The 19,285-nt window shown below is 38.3% G+C and overlaps 1 protein-coding gene across 2 annotated transcripts in view; it reads right to left on the reverse strand.

Moving 5' to 3' along the window:
- epha6 (eph receptor A6) overlaps window positions 1-19,285 on the reverse strand; it is a 193,044-nt gene that overhangs the window by 21,528 nt on the left and 152,231 nt on the right. For both annotated transcript variants that reach the window (XM_017715131.2, XM_017715130.2), the window contains one exon: window positions 4,165-4,289. In XM_017715131.2, coding sequence (XP_017570620.1) covers window positions 4,165-4,289 — 125 coding nt within the window. The remainder of the gene's footprint in view (window positions 1-4,164; window positions 4,290-19,285) is intronic.

Genomic DNA, 19,285 nt, shown 5'->3' on the forward strand with positions numbered 1-19,285 from the left:
AGAGAGAGAGAGAGATAATAACAACAATAATATCAGCAACAATAAGATTTATTTATGTAGCTCGCTCCTTTCTCTGGCACAAAAATAGCATAATCCAAAATAAAACTGCAATAGTTTCCAGGACACATACGTACATTTTTCTTCTACTTATTTTTCTTTGATTCATTAACTCATATTTATCCATTACAATTAAACAGACTGTTTTTGTTACTGTGCCTTTAAGACAGATATATTTAAATGAACTCTGTTTTGATTGGTTGCCCTGTATTGTGTTTTATTCGAAAGCAGTCCAGGCTAAAACATTCCTTTCAATATCCATGGGTGGGTATGAATGGGTGGATATATCTAATTATATTTTTTGTAGTGGACTTTTTAAAATTAAAAACAAGCAGTTTTTGCAGCTTAGCTTCCATATATGGATTGTATGGACTGGGGAGTGAATGGTACACTTTAAATTCTAACAATACTAGAATACAAACTCTTTTAGCTCAAAAAAGAAGTAAAATTCTGTTTTCCATTATATGGGGCCTTTCAAACTAGAAATATGAATAGTAAAGACTGCAATATATAATATTTAGAAAGATAATGAAACTCTGTACATTTTTATTTATCAAGTGGTGTTCTTGGGTAAAAATCTATGTTTTTGTTTTCCAAAGAACATTCCAATGTTTGGGAGCAGTAACCAATGTCAAAGTCTTATTGCTCTAATGGAAGCATTTTCATTCAACCCTAAAAACATTAGAACTGTCTGAAAGTACTGAAAATCAATCACTTCACAAAGTGAGAGTCAATCATTGTGTATAAAGGAAATAGTCTTACTCATACAGCATTTCACTTAAGGCAAGGCTAATCTTTCTTAGTCTGACTGTTTGAGTATTTAACCTCTGCCACCCCAGCATAGTCTCGAACATACAGTGTTCACTTGAGTGCCATTGTAGTGTCCTCAGCTACTACTAACAAGTTCAGTGACAGACAGAGAGAGCACAGTGGGGTACTTTTGAACAATTAGAGACTTTGCATGTTATTCATGAGTACTTGACTCATGAATTCATGACTATTTTACACTACAATTAGCCTTTTTTTGTGCTACTGAAAAATAATGATCTTTTGTACTGTGACTATTCATTGGCCCTAAAATTGTAATATATATTATTATATATTATTGTTATATTAGTTTATTGATACAGCTGAAATCATAAGCCATACCTTAGCCACATTCATTTAAACTCAGTTTTTCACAATGCCAAACATTTAATATTAACTTAGGTCACTTAGGATCACTACTTTATTTTTACATATAAAGAATGAAAATGATAATAGAGACAATGATTTATTTCACCTTTTATTTCTTTCATCATATTCCCGGTGGGTCGGAAGTTTACATACACATGGTTAGTGTTTGGTAGCATTGTTTTTAAATTGTTCAACTTAGGTCAAATGTTTCCGGTAGCTTTCCACAGGCTTCTCACAATAAGTAGCTGGTATTTTGGCCCATTCCTCCTGTAACTGAATCAGGTTTTTAGGCATTCTTGTGCGCACACACTTTTTCAGTTCTGCCCATAAATTTTCTACCGAATTGAGGTCAGGGCTTTGTGATTGCTACTTCATTATCTTCAGTTTGTTGTCCTTAAACCATTTATGCTTGGGGTCATTGTCCATTTAGAAGACCCATTTGCGCCCAAGCTTTAACGTCCTGGCTGATGTCTTGAGATGCAGCTTCAGTATTTCCACATAATTTTCCTTCAACATAATGCCATCTGTTTTGAGAAGTGCACCAGTCCCTCCTGCAGCAAACCACCCCATAACATGATGCTACCAGCCCCATGCTTCATGGTTGAGATGGTGTTCTTTGGCTTGCAAGCTTCCCCTGTTTCCCTCCATGCATAATGATGGCCATTAGACCAAACGGTTCCATTTTTGTTTAATCAGACCAGAGAACATTTCTCCAAAAAATAAGATCTGTGTCTGGAAGTGTAGTTGCCAACTGGAACATGGCATCTTTATGGCAGTTTTGGAGCAGTGGTTTGTTCCTAGCTGAGCAGCCTTTCAGGCTATGATGATATAAGAGGTGTTTTACTTTTAATATAGATATTTTTGTAGCTGTTTCCTCTTAAATCTTCACAAGACCATTTGCTGCTGTTATTGGATTGATCTGCATTTTTTGCACCACTGTACAAGATTTGTGGAGGTCCATAATTCTTTTTCTGATGTCTTGGCTTATTTCTTTTGATTTCCTGTAATGTCAAGCAAAGAGGCAAGTAGGCCTTGATGGTAATCCCTAAAATACTGCCACAGGTACGTTGTTTAACTCAAATGATGTTGATCAGCCTATCTGAAGCTTCTAAAGCCATGATATCATTTCCTGGAATTTTCCAAACTATTGAAAGTCACAGCCAACTCTGAGTATGTAAACCTCTGACCCACTGCAATTTTGATACAGGGAATTATGAGAGAAGTAATCTATCTATAAATAATGTATATACTTGCCAGAAAAAATTCTTGTGTCATGTACAAAGTCGATTTCCTAAACAACCTGCTAAAACTATTGTTTTTTGACATGGAATATGTGGAAGGAGTTTTAATGACTTCAACCTACAACCCCATTTCCAAAAAAGTTGTGTTAAACGTAAATAAAAACAGAATACGATTATTTACAAATCCTTTTCAACCTATATTCAACTGAATACACTACAAAGGCAAGATCTTTAATGTTCAAATGGATAAACTTTATTGAATTTTGCAAATATTCACCCATTTTGAATTTGATGCCTGCAACACATTCCAAAGAAGTTGGGACAGGGGCGTGTTTACCACTGTGTTACATCACCTTTCCTTTTAACAGCACTCAATAAGCGTTTGGGAACTTAGGACACTAATTGTTGAAGCTTTGTAGGTGGAATTCTTTCCCATTCTTGCTTGATGTCCAACCTCAGTTGCTCAACAGTCCGGGGTCTCCGTTGTCGTATTTTGCAAACGCAAGTTAAAACTCTAAAACACAAAGAAGAAACCAAATATAAACAGGATCCAGAAATGCTGCCACCTTCTCTGGGCCTGAGCTCATATAAAATGGACTGAGAGGAAGTGGAAAAGTGTCCTGGGGTCCGTCGAATCAACATTTGAAATTCTTTTTGGAAATCATGGACACTGTGAACTAAAGACCACTCAGCTTGTTATCAGTGCACAGTTCAAAAGCCAGTTTTCATGATGGTTTAGGGGGGCATTAGAACACATGGCATGTGTGACGTGCACATCTGTGAAGGTATCATGAATGCTGCATGATATAAACATGTTTTGACAACATAGGCTGCTGTCCAGATGATGTCTTTTTCAGGGCATGCCTTGATTATTTCAGCAAGACAATGTCAAACCACATTCTGCAGGTATTACAGCAGCTTTGCTCCGTAATAAAAGAGTCTAGGTGCTAAACTGACAGAAAACATTTCACTTTCAGAACTACAGCAGCGTCTTCTCAGTTCTCAAATGCTTACAGAGTGCTGTTAAAGAAGAGGTGACGAAACACAGCATTAAACAGGCCCCTGTCCCAACGTTTTGGAACATGTCGTTGGCATCAAATTCAAAATGGGCAAATATTTTTCAAAAAACAATAAAATCTCTCAGTTTCAACATTTTATTTGTTGTTTTTGTAGTATTTTCATTTTAAAATATGGTTCACAGGACTTGCACATCACTGCCTCCTGTTTTGATTTACATTCTGCACAGCATGGCAATTTTTTGGAAATGGGGTTGTAAGTTTATGTAAATAAATAATAAATAAATAAATACCCTTAATATTGAAGTGGTTCTTTAAAACTACAGCAACTCTTTTTTGTACTACAGTGTTTCTTTGGTATACAATAACTTTTTTGCGCTATGATGACACTTTGATATGAAGATCAAAGTTTTCTACTATGTTATCTCTTTTGTAATGTGATTACCATTTTTTATGGTTACTGTATTGGACTTCAATTGCCCTTTTGTGACCTTGTTGGACTACGGCGACTACATGTAAATGATACTTTTGCATTGTGGTGGTCAACTACAGGAACCTTTTGTACAATGGTGATACAGTGATATTTTCACTCCATGGTACCAGAACCCATTTTGTGCTACCATGACCCCTTTGTGCCATGGTGACCATCTGTACTATGATACTGTAGTGTATACCTTCTCATAATACTTGATCTCGTAGTCAAGGATGGCAGCATGGGGTTGATCGGCCTCCTGCCAGGAGAGTGCAATACTGTTCTGAGATGACCAGTCCCTCCTCACCATTCCTACCAGAGATGGGCCTGCAGGGCAGAGGTCAGTACAGCATTTAGACTCAAATGGCCTTTCATAATCAGATTTTATGGAGATATTATAGAGAGAATGACATGCACGGAAATGCATAAAATGAAAATAGCAGAAAAGGCTAAACTGATTCAGTGTCACCCAGACATAGATACACTGACTAATGAATGCTTACCCAGAGCTTTGAGTTTCTAATTGGGAATTATGAGCTGAAGAGCTGCTCAACCTGGCAGCCCTCAAAGTGTAACAAAAACAAGAAATTATAGAGCACTTTCTACTTTTAAGCACACTTTGAGTTCCTATTTCTTTACAATATGCTTCAAGAATGCCAAATAGAAGACATATTTTTAATTTTCAGTTTTGATTAAAAATATGAACCCCCATGCTTTCATGTTATTTTCAGTGCTATTAATGATGAACTTCCTAGGCTTGCCATATTGATGACTAATTGCCTGATAACACTTATTTAATATGAGGTTCTCATTATCGTTTCCCAGCCTTTCAGTTATTTGTACACTATATATATTTTTCAAATTTCTGCATTAATATAGTCAACATGTTGCCACATAAGTGTTTGTGCTCTGCCTCAAGCAAGATGAGCTGTTCGGCCATCAAGATGCACATTTATTTGGACTGCAACCAGCTTTGATTGGTCAGCCTGACTTTAAACACACCCATGCAGTGTAGAAAATCTAACTGGCTCTGATTAAAACATGTACAGAACATTTTTCTCTGTGTTCATTTGCATGTGTTTGTATACAAAGCTAGACAACTACTGTTTTACATCTTTCAGATTGTTAATAGGCCTGAAAGCCTGACTTCAGGAAACGGCATCCAGTACATCAGCTCCAGCATAGGAGTTCCAGAAAAAAGGCCTTTGCCTCTAGCTTCCCGCCCACAGGCCGAGGAGGAGCACATCTCTAATTGAATCCTGCAGCAGATTAAACTGGCGGCTGAATGGCATTAGCAGGGCCTGATTGGATTTCTCTCAGGTAAATATTCACTCCGGAGGCTGCGGAGGCCGCCTGCAATGGTAATCACTACCTCTGTCATAGTAATCAATCTCTTACTGTTAAAACAGCCAGGAAAATATCAGGGCTGGGCAGAAAGGGGAAAGAGAGAGATAGAAACCTAAAAAGAGTGAGAGGGAGAGAGAGAGAGAGAGAGAAGGGAAGGGAAGATAGGGCAATGTGGGGAGCTTAGGGAAAAAGTGAGAAAAAGAAAGAATTAAGAATGGGGATGATAAATGAAAGAAAGGGGGAGGTGGATAACGAAAAGAAAGACGAGAAGAGAGATGATAAAGCTGCTAGAGCAGCTGCACACACATCTGCCCCCGCTGTCTGTGCTCCCCTGAAGCATCGATGGAATTGATTTGGAGAAATGTGATTGAACGGAGCTGCGAGAAAGTGAAACACAATGAAATACGACAAGCCGAGTTTCTTTTCACACACACACACACACACACACACACACACACACACACACACACACACACACACACACACACACACAGGGGGGTCTGTATCTGTCTCTTCATACACACACACATACACAGAGAATCTGTATCTTTTCACTGAATGTGGAGGTCAACTCTAGTCAAACTGTCCTTTTCTCCTTTGCTTGCTCTTTCTCAATCTCTTCACACAGATAAACACACACAGTATAATATGGACAATATCATACTGCTACATATAAACACATTGACAGACCTGGATACTACTAAATATACTACAATACCGACTTTGCAATTATCTGCTATATGCAAATAAGCTTCACTAGCCAATGTTTGACACTAGCATGACTGAGATTTCAGGACCCCTCCTTCTTGCCAGTAATTAGCAGGACCATAAGGCAGCCTTTATTATGTTAATTCACAGAGAAGCACTGAGGCAGCAGCTCTGTGGTACATCCAGAAAGCCTACTAGTCACTGTAGCCTGTAAATATATTAATATATAATATACTGATTGTTGATTGTTGTTATTAGTGTAATATCTCCATATCACTATCATCAGTATATTTGATTTTCTACAGTAAATTAAATTATAAATACTGTTTTTGGGTACAGTTATACAGTACTACTAAATTTGCCAAAATCAGGTCGATAGTATCAGCAGTGTCTGCCATCGTGTGAACCTTGCTAGCTGGCTAGTTCACTCCGACCTAGCCAACAACTAACGAAAGGAAATTAAACTCGAACAAGGAAATGTTGAAATTATGTTCAACTAAAACAAGGAAATACTATGAGTGTGTTTTATTTACACAATGAACAAAGTCATTTCACCAAGCAAACACCAAGGGTTTTGTGTTACAGTTTGTCTTTCGATGTTAATAGGTCAAAATAGCTGTCAATCAAAACGGGATTCAGCCATTCGACTGATCCTCCACTCATCTTGCAGAAGCTCTGCGTCCAGACCCGCCCACCCACAGCTCAATTCACCCCCAGAGACGCTCAGCGTCCGACAAAATCGTGGCGTTTATCCAATGAGCGGCGAGTTTCGAAGCGATGAAAAAACCCGCTCCATGCAGTCCCGCTGAAGTGAATAGACGCTCAGCTTCTCCGGGCGAATGCACTTCCAACGCATTCCTTCTCATTACCAAGACAATAGGTGTTAATCGCTTCACAGCAGGGGTGTGGGCTACAGGGGGGCTGCTTTCCCTTACGAAAATCTTCGTAGCTTTAGTCATTCTAGTGTTGAGTGTTTCATTATGAGCTGTGAGAACTCAAGACAATTAATCAGCCATCCGTTTACGCAGGTGCTTGGATCAGACAAGGCATTCACATGATCCTAAAAACATAAATGCATAAAGCCTTTTGGTAAAACCAGTGTAGGCCACGCTCCTGGGTAATTTAAAGGCAAACTGCAATGGTTTTCATATGTGCCTTGTAATTAGGTCAACACAAGTTTTAACTGCATTTCTCTAGTTTCACCCTTCAAGCCATTTGTGGTACTGCAGGCTGAAGTTTAGCTGCTCATGTGCAGCTTTTGATACCACTGATCACAAGATTCTCTTCCACAAAACTGTGTTTGCCTCTCAGGCGCAGTTTTAGAAGGGTTTAAAGCTTGTATAATGGACAGACAGTTCTTGGTTTCACTGAGAAATTGTTCATCAAAAAAAGGTTGAATTTGCTTTTCTCTTTGCATGTTACCTCTCGGTGATGTTGTTAGGAAATATGATATAAATTTCCATATCTGTGCTGATGACATGCAATTATAGATTTTATATTCCTTGTGAAAATCAAAACTCTGTACAGACTTCTCAGTGGATGTCACAAAATTAACAATTAACTACAATTAAATGGAAAAATTTATAGATTTAAAAACCCTGAAATATGGATCCTTGTACTAAAATTCAGAAAAAGTTGTTTTAAAAGAAGTTTAGTTCTTTTGGTTTGCATACTAAACATGAAGTAGAAAACTTGGATGTAATCTTAGATTCTGAGCTCTGTTTTATCCCACATATAAAGACAGTGATTTTTATCATTGAGAAATGTTCGGCCTTTTCTATCTCAGATAAATTTGTTTAAGCATTTGTTACAAGCAGGCTTGATTACAACATGGACAAAATGTAGCAGCACAGATCCTAACAAAAACAAAAAAGAGAGATCAGTCCCCTTTTCAAAGAACTGCACTGGCTGCCTGTATCTTTTAAGGAGTTACCATTTTTAATGCCTTACATGGCCAGCGCCCAAAGTTTCCTTCTAAAATCCAAGAAAAGCTCAGCCAGTTTGCATAGACGTCCCTGCAGTTACTGAATAATAACCCTTGGTATGTAATCAGCCTGGGATTTTTAGGGGTTACAGCTCTAAATTGTTGAGCACCCACTTACATCACAAAATGTCTGTCTGTTTATGTTCCAACATGTGATATTAGATCTGCAGATACTGACCTTCTACAAATACCTTCCATTAAATAGAGGAAACATGCCTTTTTCAGTTATCCTGCTTCTAAACTGCATTTATGCAAAGCGCAAATGGAGAATCTTCAGCCTGCTAAATGTGACTGAGCAAGTATGAGACAGTTACAAGCTAGGTCCACGGCGGTTCATATGCCGAGTATATAAGAGTATAGTCTTAGGGGCTTTAGTTTAACCCTTAGTGGTCATTATTATTGAAATGCTAATATAGAAAAGCATAGTGTATTTAATATTATTGTTTGTTAGTTATACTTTATATAAACAAATGGAGACATTCTGCTGAAAGTGAAGATTTAAACATTCAGTCAGTACCTCATTTGTGTTTTGAAGAGGAGATATTTTATTATGATCAAACTTTAATGAGAAGCTAATGTGAGTTCAGTGTTGTATTGCGGAAAGAAAAACCTCCTTTATATTTTTAATACGTTTTGCCATTTCTTGATATGGAAACTAATGGAAAAAGGCAGAAGAACGTATCGACTTAGAATGTAAATATAATTCATTACATAACTGAGAGTGTTATTATGTAACTATTCGATTAAAGTTTAACAGTGTAAACAACAGTGAAGATTTGAACATCTAAGTATTAAATGCATGGTCTCCTCCACACTACATGCTTGCTGCACGTGCCTCTGGAACACCATGGTATGAAATGTGTGGGAACACTATTTGACTAGGCCTCCATGTTGCACTGTTCTCTTTGCTTTCACTCAGTAAACACATAAAGAAGTACTACTCCAAAACCTGTCACAGTCAAGATGGCTAATAATTTATTGAAGGCAGCAGGTAAACACACTACATCACACCCCAACTCCAGGAAGCTTGCATTTACACAGAAATATTTAACACACTCAGAGCTGCTGCAGGCCAGGCTGCACCTTCATAAATAATGAAAGCTCCTCAAGCCTCTATTTGTGAAAGTACAGGCTGAGTAAGAATGGCAGAGCAGAGGAAAGGACACAGTTCAATAGAACTCAAAGTTTGCCTGCCCCTGGACTGGAGTGTGACAGAGATGTTTGATCAGGCACTGTGATCTAGGATAGGAGGGTGTGTTTGTGTGTGGGTGAAGCTATGAGATAAATTTAGACTTCATATTGATACTGTCTAACTCACTTGAAAAGCTGTTAGGTTCTGAAGGACATCATGAACTCAGACCACCAGCATCAAGTCTAAGATCAAGATACAGCTGCCAAGTTTGTTATTAGAGAAACATTTTTAGTATTTAGTGTGCTCACTATTTGCCTTTATTACAGCTTGCATGCTTTTCAGGAGTCCTGCTTTCAGTTTTTTAAAGAAATCTGCAGAAATATTTTTCCACACCTCCAAAGTTCAGTCTTAGGAGTTGGTTGTATTTTCTGCTTCTCACAATCCAAATAGTCCCAAACACCTTAACTGCTGCTCTGGACTCAATGTCAATCCATTGTTCTGAAAACATCAGCAGCTTCATTTTTTTCTTTTTTTGTCTGTTTCCTTTTCTCAGTAAAAGCTTCTCGACAGCTTCACATCCTTTCAGACTCATAGTGTTGAGTTGTCTTCTCGCAGTGAAAGGATGGACAGAAACACCTGTGGTTTGGTTCTGATCTGAAGTCAGAGTGGAGCTTGATTTTCTCCTCTCTCTCAAAGATGAAAGCTCAAAGTGCTGTTTATCTGATTGGGACAGTTTTGGTGGTCTACCAGGTCTTACCCTTGTTAGGAGTCCCTCTGTCTTTTTAATACGTATATAAATATTGCAGTGTTTAAGTGAAGAAGAAGACATAGGATACACCATGATTTCTGCTATGAGAAGTGCTCTTTGTTAACACCCGTAGAAAAGACACATAAACACAGCTGGGGACAGCATGACTGGAAATATCTCCACACTCTATGGTAGATGCACTAACCCCCACTATGAGGGTGGTTTCTGACTTTTGCTATAAAACTCTAAAACCAGGTTTGTTACAGATAGTAAAAATGATTGTAATATGGTGCTAATATGCCATAGGTTTCACACAATTGAAGGAAGCTGTAAATTTTTTGTACTATGAACTGAGCTGTGGTGATTCATTAATGCTTAAGAAAGCTGAACTTATGCTAAAATTAAAGCCCATAATGCCTCATATTCAAGAAGTATTGCTAAAAAAAATATAGAGTAGTTTTATGGTAAGAAATTACATCTATCATAGAAAAGATTTATGTGCATCATTTAAACATCCCAAAGGCTCTTTCAGTTGTCAAAGTTCTATAAATAACCATGTCTTTACTAAGGTACATTTGAAGAACCTCTAAGTGTGTAGTGTATGTTTTCTAAACTAGACATTTAAAGGAATAGTTTAGCAAAAATCCCCCTCACTTGACTGTAATTAATTAGCTGAGCTATGGGCAGTTGTGGGCAGGAGGTTAGGGAGCCAGCCCTGTGACCGGAAGGTTGCTGGTTCGATCCTCAGAGCTGCCAGTACATGACTGAGGTGTCCTTGAGCAAGCTCCCCACTGTTCCCCGGGTGCTGCGCATAGGGCTGTGCACTGCTCTGGGCAAGTGTGCTCACTGCCCCCTAGCGTGTTCACTAGTGTGTATGTGGTGTTTCACTTCATGGATGGGTTAAATGTGCAGGTGAAATTTCCCTGTTGTGGGACTAATAAGGGTCACTTAACTATATCTGGTGCCTGTAGTTTGCTTTGGTATTGCACTTGTATTTGGTATAGCTGTTAATACCAAATAGACTTGCTTGTGTGACTTCTAATACTGTAAAAGATAAAGTAAAAATCAGTATTAAAAGCTATACTGAGGCCTGAATTTGCCTAAGGCATAGGGAAGTCCTTTAAGATAACAACTGGACATAGTTTGAGTACATAGTTTAATACAAGTCTGTGGTCATTTAGATATGCAGCTTGTAAGTGTAAGTTTTGTTCATTTTTATGGGCAACAGTATGTCAGCAAGTTTTTTCGAGACTGCTTAACAACTGGACATGGTCTGAGGCAAGTCATGTCAGTGTCTGAAGTTTGCTCCTTTACTTATAAACTGGAGCTACAAGGCTAAGTTCGCTAGCAAGTAGCTGAAGTTAATAGCTCACCAGTGAGTGTTATGCAAACTGCACTTCTAAGATATCAAATACTTACTCCAAACTGTTGAGTTATAAAGAAACCTCATTCACAAAAACAGAAAAAAGTACACTAGCTAAAGCTGTATCAACAGCAATATTAAATGTGAGATTTTTCTGTACTTTTGTTCGTTTTAATAGGCAATATTATGTTGCTACATAAGCAAGTTTAATTGAGCTTAGTGGACATGGTCGAGGCAAGGTTTTTGGTGTCTGCAGTTTGCATCCTATTTTTGACCTGGAGCTTTGAGGCTAATATAGGAAACAAGTAATTGAAGCTTATTCCCCACCAACTGTGCAAACTGCATCACTGCACACCTACTTTAAACCTTTAAATGCCAGGACACCCCAGTGGTCCCAAAGTTTTATTGCACACTTACACTATAATCTAAGAATAGCTCAGCCAGTTTGCATAGAGGTCCCTGCAGTTACTGAATAATAAGCCTTAGTAGGCAATAATCCTGGGATTTTAAGGGGTTAAACTATGTTAGGTTATATCTAATACACATGATTTCTGACACTGTATGACATACTGTTATCTATAAAAATGGACAAATGTATGCTAGCTGAAACTATTAACAACAGTACTGAAGCCTGAATTTACATAAGAAGGTCTATTTACATTTACGGAATTTGGCTGACGCTCTTATCCAGAGCGACTTACAATTTGATCATTTTACACAGGTAAGGCCAAGGTGGTGTTAGGAGTCTTGCCCAAGGACTCTTATTGATATAGTGTAGGGTGTTTTGCCCAGGTGGGAATTGAACCCCAGTCTACAGTGTAGAAGACAGAGGTGTTAACCACTACACTATCCCAACAATATTTACAATTACACAACAACTGAACACAGTTTGAGGCTTTGTACTTAATTGCAAAACTAAAGAAGCAAAAACTGTGGATGGCAAATGCATCTTGGCTTATGGACTAAGGGGAATTTTTGCCAAAGTAATTGCCTAGCACTTTTCCTGGACCTTTATCTGGCTTCAAGAATCCAAAAGTTATGAGTGAAAGTGTAATAGGAACACATTTAGTACTCCTTTGTATAAACAATGTTAGTTAGTATGCAATGGGCTGTGCATACACTATATCAAAATGTCAAAGTACAACCAGCTGAACTGAACATTACAGTGGAAAAGTGAAGACCAAATCAAGTAAACAGGTGTTGGCCTAACAGGCAAAGCTGCTAGCACACACACATGTGCGTGCATACACACATACCTTCATCAAGGCAAAACAAGAATGAGGTGCTAATGGAAAGTCATTACGTGAGATTTGACCCGCATTTGAATTTTAATTAGCTAGCCCACTCCCCTAAAGGGCTCTTCCATTGACTCCTTCAAAGAAATCAATTCAGACTCTTTTACGGATGCTACACAGGGCCCGAATGATGGGCTTGCCCCATAATCAGCAATCATACTGCACTGAGCAAAGCAATCAGCAAAGCCAGAGAGAGGATAATTGGATGTTCCTTGTTTTTTGAAGAGTAAATTCACTTTCTTATGATGCGGAGATGATGGTAAAATGACTGTCAAGAGAGATGTAATCTTTGTACATGTGTGAGGAGGTAAGAACGCACACATATGCATACGTAGACACACACACAGTCATACAGTCTTCACACACAGTCTTTCACCTCAGTTGCTATATAGGGGACATGCATATGGAGTATGTCCTCACATCTCTTTATACCTTCAGTTTTCAAAAGCAACACTTCATCTCCCTGTTCACTCGCCTCTGCTTCTGAGGCAACTTTCATCCCCACTTTTTCTGAACTGCAGCCACTTGTTTTCATCCCAACGTCTGGGATAAATGCATGGTGTCTTTCTGACTCGCTTTGTTTTCACTACAGCTTTAGGATGAGCCGCATACTCGATCGAGTGGTTCTTTAAAATAGTGAAATACACATTGAACCTGAAGTTCCTCAGACCTGGTGATGGAGGGGAATATGAATCCCAGATGTACATACATGACAATATTCAGCACAAACTGACCTTTATAAATCAAATTAAGTCAAAATAAGTCAAATCAGATCACAATATCAGCCCACAACGCTACTTATTAATGTCATCTTTGACGTATCTGTATGATCAAACTCACATTTCGTAGGACTGCACGTAAATTTGAGCGTAATAGTTTAACAAACTGAATTTGTTTTTTGTTTAACAAACAAAAACTATTATCAATATCATCTACTATACCAATCAAAAGAATACCAATAGAAAGTAGCAACAATACTAATAATTTCTGCACACGGTTATCCAGTACAAAATTAGGTGTACTTAATTTAAATGCACACTGGCATCAACATATAAGATCTTTTGTTTATTTCACATTTTATTCTGTCCAACTGTTGGAATTTTAACACTAAATAGTAGTGGGGGAGTAGCGTACTCCACCTACAAGCACAACCATTGGCTCACAAGCCACTGAATGCTCTCATTTCAATGGCTCCATGTTGAAAGATATACATGAGTTAGGGCATGCGTCATGTAAATAATATGTAAATGCTATTTGGCTAGTGCTTGATTCATGCACTGAAGCTGATTCATCATTTGCTCTCAAATCCCTGCTGGTTTCCCCCTCGTACAGTTTCATGAATAAGACACACAGTGGTGTGTACATAATTAAAGGCAGTCATATCTGAGCTCTTTTTATAGAACTTTGATGAGAAAGGGACAAAGGGCTTTGATGTGGCAGATGAGTTTTCAATATATCTGAAATTATTGTTCAGTTTACTGAATGGAGAAAATGCACGCTCAGTCATGAAGTGACAGTGGTGTTGATAAATAAAGTTGTTTCTCATTGAAACTTTCTACAGGGGTGTTAATCTAGTCTGTCTTAAAAGCAGAATTTGGGAAACCGTAAGCACAAATTGCCGCCGTGTCAAATTATGTTTTGCGCTGCATCTTCTTACGTATGTATATGTGGCCTCGAGTGTTGAAATAGTGTTATCAGGTTGATTAATGTCAAATTGAGGCCTGTGCATTTATCTTGCTTGTATCTCTGCTACCACTGCTAAAGAAAGTCTCCCAATAATATGATTTGGAACACTGACACAAATCTATAGCTAATGGCCAGTGCTAGTTGTCTAAACTTAATCTGGTCGGAATATATTTAACCAGTCAAATTTCCAAAATCCACACTCATTTTTTTGCTTGAACTCCACCTTTGCTTTGTTCAACTCTCCTTCCAGTGTATGTGTATGAAGTATGCTGTACATCAGTGTCACCAACCCTGGTTCTACCCTCTTACAGAATCTAATTTCAACCAAAATCAGCCACACCTGCTCCACTAATCCGCTTCTTCAGAAGTCCCTACATGGCTGGATCAAATACATAAGTGTTAGGTAAGAGTGTTTTAGATGCAGCATATTGCATGCATTTTTGCATAAACTGCACATTATGGCTTGTATGCTAGCCTTTTCTCTTAAAATGTGGGTAGAATGTTTCTGATTTGTGTTTGAAACTGGTGCAGAAGCCTTAGTGCATCTAGTCCTGAGACTTGCATTAACTAAGCAAGAGTTCTGATCTAAAATAAGGGACCTCCTACTCACAAGTCATTACAGGTAAGTCTGTCCACTCAGCAGCTGTTTTGGTAACTTCTGTGGGCAGTTGCTTCCAGTACAAGATCAGGATGCTATCTGCCTGAATGAGGAGATATCTAAGAAGTTCAAATTAAAATTCAAAGACAAGTTAACATTTCAAGAAAGTATTTCATTAGGTAAAATCTGACAAAAATGGTGTAAATAATTTGTGGCTGTTGCACACATGCAAATCTCCACAACAAAGATCTGACAACATCGACCTGCTGCTAATATCTCTGGGCTTTGGTAACATTAGTCAATGAGGACACAGTGTCATTAATGCACCAAAAGCTATTAGTACCAAATGATATTTGAGTGCTAATGCCACTCACTTGTGGAGAATATTTAGCCTGCTAAACAAAAGTGAGTGCCTGAGTAGTGGACTGACTGAATTACATGCCAGGTCCATGTGGTGCTTGGCATCTAAAAATCAGTCAGGATTGTCACAATGCCCCAAATCTACACTAGCATTAATCCAAGGGTATAATAAGCCTGAATTTCTCTCCAATTAAGCCTTCACCAACAATGCGATTGGCTTTTTATTGGAGGGTAGGCCTCCCCATACTAAAACAGCCATGCTGAGATTTATAAGCTAGTGAATTACTTCTTCCTCCGATAAGCTCTCTGCCCAGAAAAAAAGCTTTCCTGTTCTGAGTCTTCATAAACATGCTTGCAGAATTGTGACCTACTCAGTACTGCTCTTGCTTTGCACCTGTACTAATGCATCACCAAAACCTCTGCTAACCATTAATAAAAGCTAGTTTGGGCCAGTTGTTTTTCTCAGCTTTCCTTTGTTATTAGCCACATGAGCATTTTTGCATGACATGCTCCTTTAAAGAATCTTCCCCCTCTTTTGTATGAAGCACTGTCAGAGCTGTAAATGCTAGCCTGGAACTTCTGGAGGAGAGAACCTTTATCTCACATAAAGGAATCTTTCAACCAAAAATGCTTACGCTGCTAACAGTGAAAGAAAGCTAGCAGGGTCAATTAGCATGATGTAATTTGCATAATGCTAACTGAAGCCTTTCATTCTTTGTTAGCCACATTAGCATTTTTGATCGACCTCAATAAGCCTGTGCCAGACACACTGAGAGGAAAAAATCCACTCCATGCTTAAAAAGGCAAACTACATTTCTAAATGTGCATCATTCATTTTACAGCTAAATACTTAGGAAACCAAGAACAATTCATTGATGAAAGCAGCAGTAGTGGTAATACATAGTCAAAGGGCATCATGTAATACAGTACATTACCATCCAGTGCAAATGTGAAGGCTATATGCATATTGATTGCCTCACCATGTGTAAAGTTTGTGTGGATTGCATGTAGTGATTGATCCGGACCAAAATCTATATGGCAATGATTGGATAAAATGTCATTGTCACAGTCTACCAAATGATGTGTAAATCCAATTATTCAGTTGCACAATTAGTTTTCCGACAGATTTGTTTGTTTAAGATGGCAAGAATAGCAGTCAGTTGATTTCAGATTTCATAACAGCCTACTGCTTTCATCAACAAATTACACATTAATGTGAGTGTATTAAAAAAAAGCTATGTTGTAACAACATTTCCAGTATAACGATACTCTATAAGGCACTGTAGGCAGTCACCCTCCTGGAATGCTGCAGTCCAGTGGGATTTTGTTGTAAAACTAATCGAATACACCTGTGCTCCGCTTCTTCTTAATGAGCTCAGGTAGAAAAAAAAAGACTTCCTATCTGGTTTAAAAGAATTGTCTACGTTTGCAATAGACATTTATAGAATGAAGGGATGGGCCATGTGAGGTTGAGCATTACAGTGATTGCACCACAGTTAAGGCATGTTATTAGACACATCATAAAGCCCGCTTTACTGTGGTGAAACAACTGCAGCATATAGTCTTGAGTGGCTTACTGCTTTTTTAATACAGAAGTACAATGCAGTAAGATAAAAATGTACTAATGTTTAATAAATGTAAATGAATAATAATAATAATAATAATCACAGTAAACAAACTACACAATGGCTGGTGCAATAGTACAGAAATCAACTGATTTGTCCAGTTTTATGTAAATGTCTGTCATAGAAACTGGCTGTACTCGATTTTAGGTCTGTGTCAGTTGTATAGAATGTAGACCATAGCTGTGACCAAAACAGACCCCTAACACCCACATAGCATTGTGATATGTGGAGTGAACTATACAGTTTACTACAAACCTCAGTTCCAAAAAAGTTGTGACAGGAGCATGTTTGCCACTGTGTTTCATCACCTTAACACTCAGTGTTTGGGACGGAAGACACCAATTTATCCTGTTTTGAAAGAATTTTTATGCCATTCTTCTGTGATACAAATCTTCAATGGAACAACAAAACAGAGCCTTTATTATTTTGTGCTTCATAATGCACCACACATTTTCAATGAGTGACAGGTCTGGACTGCAAGCAGACCAGTCTAGCACCTGCCCTCTCTGAATACACAGCCATGCTGTTGTAGCACATGCAAAATTTGGTTTGCTAATGTCATGTTAAAATAAACTGGGATGTCCCAGAAAAAAGGTTGTCTAGATGGCAGCATATGGTACTCCAGAATGTGTACATATCTTTTAATGTTAATGGTGCTCTCATAGATGTTCAAGTTACCCATGCCATGGGCCCTAATTTATCTCCAGACCACAACAATCTGGCTTTTAAACTTCACACTACTAACAACCTGAACAGTCATTTTATTATTTGACCCAGGAAACACAATGTTCATTACTTCCATAAACAATCTGAAAGACCACAATATATGTTTCCAACTTGCATCAGTCCATTTTAGACGAGCTTGAGCGCAGGGATGTGTTTCTGGACATTATTGACACATGACTTCTGTTGTGCACAGTGTGGTCTTAACTAGTGTTTGTGGAGCCTGTGTTCATTGACAACAGCTTCTCAAAGTATCTCAAATCCTGTTGTAGTTTTCAGCCTTGATTTTCAGGCAAAAATATTTCTCTGGATTCCTTTAATTTTTTAAAGATATTCTACGCCTTAGAGAGTGAAATACCTAAAATCCTTGCAGAAATTCCACCTCCGCATTTAACCCATCCGTGAAGTGAAGCACCACATACACACTAGTGAATGCACACACACTAGGGAGCAGTGGGCAGCCCTATCCACGGCACCCAGGGAGCAATTGGGGGTTAGGCGTCTTGCTCAAGGACACCTCAGTCATGGACTGTTGGCACTGGAGATCGAACCGGCAACCTTCAGGTCACAGGGCTAGTTCCTTAACCTGCAGCCCATGACTGCCCAACCAAACAAAGGTTTAGTGCTGGTGGTGGGTTTCCCCTGCTGCATGTTAATAAAAGAGCATGCATTTCAAATGCTTTGCTTTTTTCAAATCTACTTCTATGCTGATAGCACAATATTTGTACTTTGTTTTGTTTACTTATGACTGATTTTTGTTTTTTAATTTTTAATTTCACATACTGCCCAAAGAACTACAGTATAGTTTTGTAAGAAACAAACTAAAGCCCCCTTAACCATGACAAAATAACTGTAACACAAAATCTTGAGTGGCTTATTAGCTGTAAAAACAGTGACAACATACAGTGTGATAAAATACATGTATGGTTAATAAATAATGCAATTTATTTTATATAATAATCACAAAAAGTATTCTCTGCTACAAGCATGAGGGAGTGTGTTATCACACCTGCCAAGCATGTAGGCTCTGACCAAATTAGACTGACCCATAAAACTGCTGCAATATCAAGTTTAGCTCAGTTTTAGTCAATTTTTGCTAGATCAATATTAATGTTGTTTTGTTGCAGCCAGTCTGGAAAGCATCGTACAGCCCATTTTGTTTGGCAAATGGTATTTGTTTCATTTTTGGCTAATTCCAGGTTGTTTATTTGTTTTTCTGTCACAGCTGTTAACTGAAAATCTGCTCAGTGAGAAACTGACCAAATCGGCTGTCGGTCAAATATGATGTTAAAAGTATCCATTTTCTGTTTGTGGCAAAGTAAGAAGTAAAAACATCCAAATGGCTTGAGCATCTCCTACAGCTGTCAACGGCATCTCAGTAGAGTGATACAGTGTGAAAAAAATGTGCTGTTATGGCGAAATAACAGCACAGTTAGAATGCTTCTCAATCATTGAGCTTATGTGGCCAGAACTGTTGTATAACACAATATATAACAATATTGACCACAGAATATAGCATATTTCAAATATTTTGACAGTTTTACACTATAAATTGGCAATGGAAACAGATAGTTATGGGGAGTGTGTGTGTGTGTGTGTGTGTGTGTGTGTGTGTGTGTGTGTGTGTGTGTGTGTGTGTGTTTATACATAGGGCCAGAGGGTCCTTAATTTGAGCCAGCAAGGCCTTGTTTCCACTTTACTAGCATTTCGGCAAATGCAATGAGGCATTATAACACAACACTCGCTGCTTAAAC

This window comes from Pygocentrus nattereri, chromosome 12 (assembly GCF_015220715.1).
Source record: "Pygocentrus nattereri isolate fPygNat1 chromosome 12, fPygNat1.pri, whole genome shotgun sequence".
NCBI classification, from domain to species: Eukaryota; Metazoa; Chordata; class Actinopteri; order Characiformes; family Serrasalmidae; genus Pygocentrus; species Pygocentrus nattereri.